This window comes from Amblyomma maculatum, chromosome 8 (assembly GCF_055883805.1).
Source record: "Amblyomma maculatum isolate TAMU_Amacu chromosome 8, ASM5588380v1, whole genome shotgun sequence".
NCBI classification, from domain to species: Eukaryota; Metazoa; Arthropoda; class Arachnida; order Ixodida; family Ixodidae; genus Amblyomma; species Amblyomma maculatum.
The window spans coordinates 22278068-22288210 of NC_139351.1; the positions used below are offsets into that span (position 1 = coordinate 22278068).

The following is a 10143-nucleotide window of genomic DNA, read 5'->3' on the forward strand; positions in this document are numbered from 1 at the left end:
ACACACTAATTTCTCTTCTTTTTCGCAGGCCCAGCCTGCACACGCTCGGCGGCTGCTCGGAATTGGCGTGGGGGGACGGCAAAGATTGGATGGAGGTTAACCTGTACCTTCTACGCACGGACGTGCCTTCGGTGGGCGCCCACTATCTGGCCCGCAATGCGGCCCTGTTTCACAGCGCCGTCGAGTTTGTGGCCACCGACCAAATGCCCGCGGAGTGCATCGAATACGGCGTTTGGCAGCGTACCGCCATGGTTGCCGAAACCCTGGCCAGGCTGCAACGGTCGGATTTCGTGCAAGCCGTGGGCGAAAAGTTGGACGGCGACGGCTTTGCAAAGTGCTTGGCATTTTGCGCAGCGTTGGACGGTGAAACAGACGCATACAACAACAATAGCGTCATCAATAAAGATTGTCTTGGTTGAGAAATGCTCCACATTTGTTTCATTGCCTGCCGCTGTTTCTAGGGGCTCACCTAAATGACACATGTTGCCACGCTGGCAAGGCGCAGGTGGCTGGGGAGCGGATCCTGCTGATCCAGTGCCAGCAACCCTTCACCGGGCGGGCTCTCCTGATTCGGTGCTGAGCCCGACTGCCCCTGCTGTTCCGGTGTAGCCACAGTTCCTGGCGGCGCCTGCCATCCAGCGCTGCTGGCCCCTTAGCCGGCAGAGGGCCATTCTTGGATAAGGGCCCAAATACAGCCAAATAATATCATTTAAGGCTGGCGTCACCATCGTCTTGCGATCAATAAATGTCGCTTTGGTAAACAGCACAGCTGTCTCGTTGGTGTCTTACGTGTGCAAAAATGGCATACGTGAACGTGGTATTGCACTTTGCTGAAGAGGCGTCTCGCCTCGGCGGGCGAGCCTTGCAAATGGGCACACTGGAGATCATGCGCAACATGTTGAAACGTAGCGATCTATTTTCCAAGCTGAAAATCGAAGCCATCAATCCCATACTTAAGGTTGGCACGGAAGGGGCGGACGCGACCAAGACATTGGTTACGCGAGGCGCCAAGTGCGAGGTGGTGATCAAGGGAAAGAAATTTGCCGACGTGGACGTCGATGCGTTTATGGCAGCCATTCGTTCGGGCTCGGTCGATCGCTTGGCCGACGTCCTGGGTCACGAGGCCCGCACCCTAATCGACGCGGACGCACTAAAGGAAGTGGCTACGGCTGCCCGAGAGTCTCGCGAATGGTCCAAGTCGAACGCCATCGCGGCCGCGCGCAGGGACGCGCTTGCCGAGGCGCGCAAGGGGCCCCAGCTTTCTGCTGCCGAGGACGCAAAATTGGGCGCGCGCGGACGCGAAGTCGAGGTGCGAGATCCGCGCATTCTCGAACAGATTGACGCGCTCAAGTCTCTGGTGGGCGATTCTAATGTAAAGAAATGGATCACGGTGCTCGGGTTCACCGTACAGGTGGGCGCGCTCGTGGGCGGCGTGGCGTTCATCGCCGACGCAATCTCCAAGCACAGGCGCGCGCATTCTGGCTGCGTCCGCACCGACTCCTCGGGCAAGCAGTGCAAAGCTATACTGTACACGCACCCCGATTTCAGGCCCACCGGCGGCTCGGTCGACCCGGGTCCCCCGCCCTGTACCGTGCTAGAAATGCCCCTCCAGCCCGAGGGCTTCAACGCGCTGACGGTAAAGGCCAGCCCGTGCATGGCAGTGTGTTCCAATTCGCTAATCAACGTCACGCGCACCGTGGCCGCCAGTTACGTGGAGCAGCAGGCCAGTACGTTGCAGTGGGTTGGCGACAACGCGCGCCCCGACGTGCTGGCCGCCCGACGAGAACAATTATTCAAACAGCGAATCGTGAACGTTATGCAGTACGGCGGACTGCCGCCCGGAACGGGGGACGCGCCGACGTACGAGTGCCGCGATCTGACCTACCTAGACTCGCTAACCGACATGGCCGGCGGTCTCATCAGCAAAGCGGACCACGGACTAATGCATCTGCTCAAAATGGGCCTCATCACGGCCGGCGCCGTGGGCGCAGTGGGACTGGTGGGGTCCATACTGTTCCCGTACATAATCGGCGGCGGCCGCCGCCGCAGCGACCCCGCGCCCCCCGTTGGACCCCAGGCCTTTGTTTACCACAAGCCCAAGGAGCCAGAGGAAGAGGACTACTTGTACGATTACGGCAGCAAATACGAAAACAGGAAGCCCTCCACTGGACGAACACCGGGAGTGTGGCGCCAAAGTAGGCGGCCGAGCACGGCCCCGCCGCCGTACAGCGCTGCAGACAGAAGACAATGATTTGAAATAAAGACATCTTTATTGCCTAACGCATACGCGCCACATGTGGTTACTCGACAGATCTGCGAGATTTGCGTTTCTTGCTGTTGTTGCTAGCCGAAGGAATATCGACTATGGAAAGAGGGGTCTCTTCGTTGCTATCTGTTGTTGTTGTTGTCACTGGCGTCGTTGCAGCAGCAACTGCTACTGCGGCCGGTTCGGGCTCGGTGGGTACGGGCGCGGCGGGGGGTTGCTTCGAGGAAGATGACTGCTGCTGCTTTGCGGAGGCCGAATAAGCGGCGCCTAGGCTAGACGGGGGTCGCGCAGGGAGGACCGAAGCGGGTGGCCCGGCGGTGCCCAGGCTAGACGGGGGGCGCGGAGGGAGCACCGAAGCGGGCGGCCCGGCGGCCAACGAGCTCGCGGGTCGCGCAGGTTGGTTCTGAGCCGGTTGCTGCTGCTGCGGCGGCTGAAAAGCGCTGGGTGTAATGGGTCTCGTTGCGACGGGACGCTGCACGCCCATCGGCGGTCGCGCTGTAGCGGCGGTGATGTCGACCAGGGCATTGGACACTTGCAGCAGAGCGTCTCGGCTCAAGTGAACGATATCCTCCAGACGCAGCACGGTGGTTTCGTGCGCCACGCGCCGAAACACGTCGAGCAGGGTGGGGGCTTCGCAACTGTATTCGAAAGTGCCTTCTCCCCGGTCAAAGTACGCGTTATCGCACACCGAGTAACAGGGGCTCTCTTTCGACGCGCGCTCGCCGACGGCTTCGGCCGCGTCGTCATAGTCGTCTTCTTCCCTGAGCGCCGTCGCTTCTTCGTCGTCTTCCGCGTCGTCGTCGTCTCGGTGCAGGACCGAGTGCTGGGCCCGTTCGAAGCGCAAAAGGCGTTCGCCCTCGGGCACGGGCGTCTCGTCGACCACTAAGCAGGCGGGTATGGAGCCCGGGCCGTATTCTATTTCGGCGCGCGTGTATCGCTCGACGCGACAGCGGCTTCCCGTGACGAGGTTGTAGCGCACGCATCCGGTGGTGCGACGCCGTATCTGTTCAAGAGCCGACAAGAGAAAGGCCCTGTCGATTCTGCCTCGTTCGGCAGCGTGGGCCGAGGCGCGCACTGCCTTGACGACGGCAGCCATGCGACGCACCGTTTCGGGAGTGACGCCCGGCGGGTGTTGTTCTTGGTCATCTCCGAAAAGCAGTTCGGCGTCTCCTCGATACGGCTCGTCGTCGCTTTGAAACGTGGGCGGCAGTGCCGCGAGGCACAGTTCCGTTTCGTCGGCGGGCGCCGCCCGTAGCGCGTCGTCCTGTTCGTAGAGCCCGTAGCGCTGGGCGGCCAACCGCGTCTGCCTGCGCAACATCGCGTCGGCCTGCACTTGGGCCTTTAGCTCGCGGTCGGGGAACAAGCGGGCCGCGAGCGTCTTGACGTCGTAATTTCGCGTCAGCGCTCCAAACAGCGCGGCCGACACGTTGTGGGCTTCGGTGGTGCTCCAGTCTTGGTTGCTCCCACCGACTGGACGAGTGCGCGCGACCACAGTCAGCGTGCCGAGGCCGTCCGAGCGCACTCCCACCAGCCCCATGTGTCGGGCCAGCGCGTGCTTGGCTTCGGCGAACGGGACGCCCGAGCATAGCCACAAATCTATTTCGCGCCCGCGCAACTGAGCCCACCGCTGTATGCGAGACGTGAAGCGGACCACGTTCTCTCCCAGCAATGCGTATCGAGACATGGCTCAATAACGGGCTCGGTCGGCGTAAACGCGCCGGGCGCCAGTGCGCATCACGTTTATCTCTCTCTCTCTCGCGCGCGCGGTTAACTATTCTAACCGGCCACATAAGTTTCTCAGTTGCCCCGCGGGCAAGCATGGCTACGTTCTATAGCGCAAACGAAATCGAGCCCCATCCAAACTGGATCGTCCCCAAGATCGATGGGCGCCACATGTCGGATACGTATTTCCTCATGGACATTATCGTCCGCCAACGCAACCTGAATCCGCGGCGCCAACTGTTTCGCCTGTCGGCGTTCCGATGGAGCACCAACTTGCCCCGGGAAATCACTAACGTGCTCTTTGCCCTGCCCGTCGGCGGCGTGCCCAAGACGCAGGACAAAGCGCTGCGCGCAAACAAGGTGCGCCTCGACCCGGGCGCTTGGCCGCCGCCGGCCAGCGACGCCAGCAAGTCGTGGGCGCGCTTGTACTGGGGCAATCGCCTGACCACGTACGTGGTGTGGGCAGTGCCCGCCTCCGACAAAAGCAAAGCCGAGGGCCTGCGCATGACGCGAGGAACCCTAACCTTCTATCCCCTGTACGCGTACGCGTGCCTGCAGCGGTACGAGCCCCTGCGCACGGCGCCCATGGTCGGCAAGCTGCACAACGTGCGCTACCTCATGAAGGAGCTCCGCGGCTGGCACGGTCCCGCGCTGCGCGCCGAGCTCAAGGAACAAGAGCTGTGGGCGTCGTGCCATGCCGAATACAACTACAGACAAGTGTACGCTGTGCTCGCGTCGTTCAGCTCCGCGGGGCCCGGCGCAGCGGTCTGGCTTCCGTGCAACGCCTCGTTCGAATGGCGCAAAGTGCGCCGCTACGACGCAAAGCTGACCGGCGACAGGTGGCAGTGGAAGCCCGACGGCCTGAGCCCGGCACCGGCGAGCCAGAGCGCGGCCGTGTTTCTGGACGAAGCGCTGCGGCCGGACGCGGCCATAGCGCTCATCGAGCAAATGCTGCGCGAGGTGGAACGACAGATAGGCGTGCGTGTGACGACCAACGCCCTCGACGAGCAGAACATGGAAACTTACCAGTACTTACACACGCGCGTCTTCACCCCGCTTTTGCACGCGATGCGCCACAGCAGCCTGTTTCCGCTCAATACGCAGGCGTGCGCCGCCGTGTACGTGGACAGCGTGATGGTGGCTCTGGCCGGGGACGCGCCCGAGGCCGGCCAGCACCTGAAGCGCTACGAAGAGCGCGTGCGGCTCTCGCGCGAGCTGCAGGCACTGCTCCCCAGCTACCAATGGGACTTTGGCAGGGGCATCCTGACGATGGAGGCGAGCGGCCGCTCGAGCAGCGTGCGCCATCGCCAGCTGGCCACGATGCGCACGATGGGCTACTGGCCCGTGGAGGTGGCGAGTCGCAGTCACCCGGTGTGCTACGACCTGATGCGAGCGCTATTCCTGACCGCCGAAAACGTGCGCGGGGCCCGCGCGGCCGTGCGCGGTGCTTGGCCCGTGCGCAAGCAGCGCGTGCCGGCCTCGGCGAGCGTGTGCTTCACCGTGTCACACACGGCCGAAGCGCTGGCGGCGGTGATCCAGCGTCACGCGTTCCTGACGGCCATCGCGCGGCGCTTTTGGCGCGCGCCCGTGGACGAGCTGCGCTACTTTCGAGACGTGCAATTGCTGGACATGTGGGGCGACCTCATGGACGCCGCGCTCGTGTTCCCGGAGTGGCACATTCTCGAGCTGCGCAGAGAATGGATCGCGGCGCGCGACCCGCTCAAGCTGCGCCGCAGAAAGCGGCAGGCCGACGGCGTCGACAACGAGGCGCGCGCGCTCAGCTCTATACTGACCACGATGAGGCGCCGGCGCCACGAGTCGGCGTCGCCGCAGCCGGGCCAGTGGTACCTGGCGCAGAGCAACGCGTACGTGCACGAGGGGGAGCCGCTGGTAAAGTACGGCAGCGCCTTTCACGCCTACGACGACGAGTTGGCGCTCGACCTGTGCACGCAGCTGGACGCCGTGTCCGCGTCGCAGGCCAAACGATTCCGCGGGACGCCGCCCAAAGGAGCGTTTGCCACTTGGGTCCTGACTCTGCTGCTGGGCACGCACGAGAATCGCGCCGCAGAGGTTTGTGCGCCGCCGTTCGAGTACCCGTGGTGCGAATGGAACGACCCGAGCAAAGCGCCCGAGCCCTCCGATTTTCGCCTGCTCTCGCCCATCACTTACGCGGCTCGGATTCTCACGGCGCACCCGGTGCTGTTCGAGGACGAGCTCGAGGCGGCCGTCAACGAGGGGCTGGGATTGCGCGTGCCAAACTTGCTCACGGTGGGCGAGCAGCTTCCAAGCACCGTTCGATTTAGCGGCAAGCTCCTCGACGGTAAGCAGGCGCTGCAGCGCGTCATCGAGACGGAACCCTCCGAATGGAAATTTTGGTACACGGGCGGCCGTATCGAAAGCGCAGGCGACCTCGACGTCAGCCTGAACGCGTTCACCACGGTGAGCGTGCGATTGCCCCTGTGGCGCTAGGTAGAAATACAGCGACAGATATTGTTTTCACTGCGTTTCCTCTTTACGGTGACCATGCAATTGCCCCCTGTGGCGCTAGGTAGAAATAAAGAGACAGATGTTGCTTTCACTGCGCTTGCTCTTTATTGTTGCGCTCCTCGGCGTGGCACGCCCGGCAGACGGCTTTGTACTTGTCAATGCCGCCAATGAGATCCGTGTCGCTTTCGTCGATGTGCCTCCACGTAAACGAGGCGTCCCCGAAGCAGCTCTGGCACACGGCGCTGAGCTTGGTGACCCGCTCTGACTTGGGGACTAGCTCGACCACGACGGGAACCCTCGGCGCAGATACGTGGCGTTGAGCGCGGCCACGATGACGACGACTCCGTGGTCGGTGGCCAGGCGCTCGGCAAAGGGCACCAGATCCGGGAAGAATTGGCCCTCGTCAATTCCGACGACATGGTAGGCAGAGGCCATCTCCAACAATGGGGCCAGCTCGAGCGCGGCGACGGCGTCCATCCGCTGCTTGTCGTGCGTGTACAGCTTGGCGGTCCGCAGACGCTGGTGTCGTCGCACCACGGGCGGCTCACGCTCGTCCACGATCCTTGGCTTCTCTTCTCCGGTGCGTTCTTCATCGTCTTCCTCCCCCCGGTCCGAATGGTCCGAATCGTAACGAGTGTCTCCCGCGTACTTGATCACCAAACACTTGTACTTGGCAATTTGGTATCGTTTGAGACGCCGCTGCAGTTCGGTCGTCTTGCCCGAAAACATGGGGCCGATAATGAGTTCGATTTCTCCCATTGCGGCGTTGTCACACACACACACACACACACTGTCTCGCGCGCGCGCGGTCTATATGTCGGCCTCCAAGCACCGCCTCTCTATGTCGCAATACGTAGCAGCACCGCCTTGTTCTCGGTAAAGTGCACAGTCATGTATTTGGTGCCTATGACGCAACCGTTGTGGAAAGCCAAACTGGAACAGCTTGGCGCTGCCAGGCGCAGCTCCGGGTGGTCAAGTTTCGCGAGGTACGCCGTCAAGATGTTTCGGCGCCTGCGAGTGTTGCCCGGCGGCGGCCGTTCCTCTTCTCCCGGCCCGCGCAGTGCCGCGGAGGCCCTGGTGGACTGCACCGAGGCCTGGCGGCAGCGCTGCCCCCGCGTTTGGGCCGCTTTCCCTTACACGGCTACCTGTCACAGCGTGAACGTCGGGGGCGAGCAGGTGGGCTATCGCGTCGTCGATTTGCCGGGCGTGTACGAGATGGCAGCCGCCTGGGCGCACCCGCGCTGGGCCGACATTCTGGGAACCAACGCGGTGCTCCCAGCGCCCGGCTACGTGGCGCGCGCCATTGGCAAAGCGACCACTGCCGAAAAGCCCAAACGCTCGCTGGTCGTGGCGTTGCTGGACCAGAGCGACAAGGAGCTGGCGAACAACTTGGCGTACGCGTTTCCCAAGAGGGTGCTCGGCAACGACGATCAAGGGCTGAGCGACCGCTACTTTCGGTTGGTAAAGGAGCCGCGCACGCATTACGAGGCCGTGCTGGCATTTGTCACCGACTGTTGCGAGGGCCGCGCAGACACGAGAATCATGATCGACATGCTATTAGAGACCGAGATAGCAGACTGGGAGAAGCTTACCCTGATTTGGACAAATACGAAATGCTCAATAAAGAGACACAGTGCGCTTTTCAGTCTCTCTGTCTCTATTCGCGCACTCCAAACAGCACGGCCCTCTGGGGCACGTAATAGCACGCCACAAACAGCGGATCGGCGACGCAGCCCGTGTGCATGACGCCGAGCTCGGCGCCGTCGCTGTCTTTGAGAACGTGCAGTCGCTTGCGCCACATCCACGCACCGATGCCCGTGAACGCGTGTCCCATGGCCACGAAGCGCTTGCAACCGTTGGATGGCGGCACGCAGGTTTCGAGTCCCAGCAACACGGAGGAAATGCTCAGCACTCCGTCCGAACACTGGACGGCGGCCCACTCTTGTTTGACGTAACACAGCGTTGCTCCCCACACGCCGGCCAACGCAAAGCCGGCCACGTTGACAGGCATGCACGTGCGGGTGAAGCAAACGACGTCGGCGCAGCGCAGCCGCTCGTCTCGCGCAACGTCAGCGGCCACGTCTCGCAGGGGCAACCCGTTCATGTCCAAATAGGCGACGCACACGGGGTAGCGGACGGCCATCGCTCGGCAGCGGTGCGTCGTCGTCTCGAGCGCGGGCAGCGAACGCACCTCGCAAGGCTGCGGGATGCCCGGGCCGCCGTGCTGGAAGTTGTGGTAGCCGCGCGAGTTGGTCAGGAACAGGCCGCCGATGCCGGTGACGCGCGACAGCGCCACGTACACGAGCTTGCGGTCGTGCACGCCCGAGTTCTCGATGACGGCGCTCTCGTAGGTGCTGCCCTGCGCCTTGTGAATGGTCATGGCGCTGGCCTGCACCACGGGGAACTGCGTTCGCTGGTAGGAGATGACGTACTGCGCGTCGACGTAGTCTTCCGAGTCGGTGTGCCGCACCAGGGGCACCCAGTACGGGCCCTGCGCCGGCTGAGGCACGCCGCTGGACGCGCGCACGCTGGCTCCGATGCCGCGCTTGGCAAACTCGACCCAGAGGCGCCGCGGCTTGCGTTGCTCGTCGTCCACGTCCACTTGACGCAGCACGCCCACGGTTCCGTTGACCAGGTTGTCGATCAGGTTGCGCACCACCATGTAGGGCAGGCCCACGCAGAGCATCAGTTCGGGCCTCATACTTCGCACGGCCGACGTGGAGGCCAGCGTCTCCAGTTTGCGGCGCAAGCGGCGCGCGGCCTTGCTCTTTTCGCGCGCGTTGGTGTCGAGCAGAATTTGTTTGAGCACGATGTCCTCGGCAAGGCAGCGGACGAGCGTGTCGGTGTACGAGGCGATGACGGCGTCGTTGTACGCGTTCACTTCGCGATTGGTGAAGAAGAGGCGCATCCCCGTGGGGCACAGCGCCTCGGCCTGGGCGGCCGTGACAAAGCGCGAGTTGAGCAGCCGAACCTCGTCGGCGTCCAGCGCGATTCCGTCTCCGAGCTTGGTGAGAAGGCACGCAAAAGTTGCGTCGTCTCCCTGGCGCATGATTTGCTCGAGCTCGTACCTGCGCAGCGTCTTCCACGGTTCCACCGCCGCCGCGTCCTGAAGCCACGCGGAGCGCCTGTACACTTCGGTCGCATTGACCGGCGGCAGCTGGCGCAGATCTCCGCAGAGAATCACGTCGAAGCCGCCAAAGGGCTTGTATTGGGCGCCCACGGCTCGCAGGCGTCGTTCCAGGACAAGCAGCATGTTGGCAGACATCATGCTCACCTCGTCCACGACAACGCAGCGCACCCCCTTGAAAGCCTGCGCGTACAGGGCTCGATCTCCGGGCGTCATGGTGCAGTCGCCGACGCTCAGGTCGTTGGCCAGGCGAAATCCCATGTGCAGCGTGGTGCCGCCCACTTGCACGGCAGCCTTTCCCGTCGTGGCGCAAACCACGAAAGAGTTGAGCTCGGCGTTGACAGTGTTGGGCGCAAAGTGGTTGTACGCGTCCATGATGGCGTGCAGCAGAAAGGTCTTGCCCGAGCCGGCGGCGCCCGTCAGGAAAATTTGCAGTGGCTCCGGGTCGTCGACGCTTATGCGCTGCACGATTTCCTGTACGAGGGCCACCTGCTCGGAATTGAGCGCTCGCAGCGTCTCGTAAATCGAGTCGCTGCATCCC

The 10143-nt window shown here is 63.1% G+C and overlaps 1 protein-coding gene and 1 pseudogene across 1 annotated transcript in view; one reads left to right on the forward strand and one right to left on the reverse strand.

Annotated features, from left to right (window-relative positions):
- LOC146180700 (uncharacterized) overlaps nt 1–419 on the forward strand; it is a 39884-nt gene extending 39465 nt beyond the window's left edge. The window contains exon 4 of the mRNA XM_084575631.1: nt 29–419. Coding sequence (XP_084431757.1) covers nt 29–419 — 391 coding nt within the window. The remainder of the gene's footprint in view (nt 1–28) is intronic.
- A 6144-nt stretch (nt 420–6563) lies between these two features.
- LOC146180702 (thymidine kinase 1 pseudogene) lies at nt 6564–7234 on the reverse strand (annotated as a pseudogene).
- Nucleotides 7235–10143: the final 2909 nt, after the last annotated feature.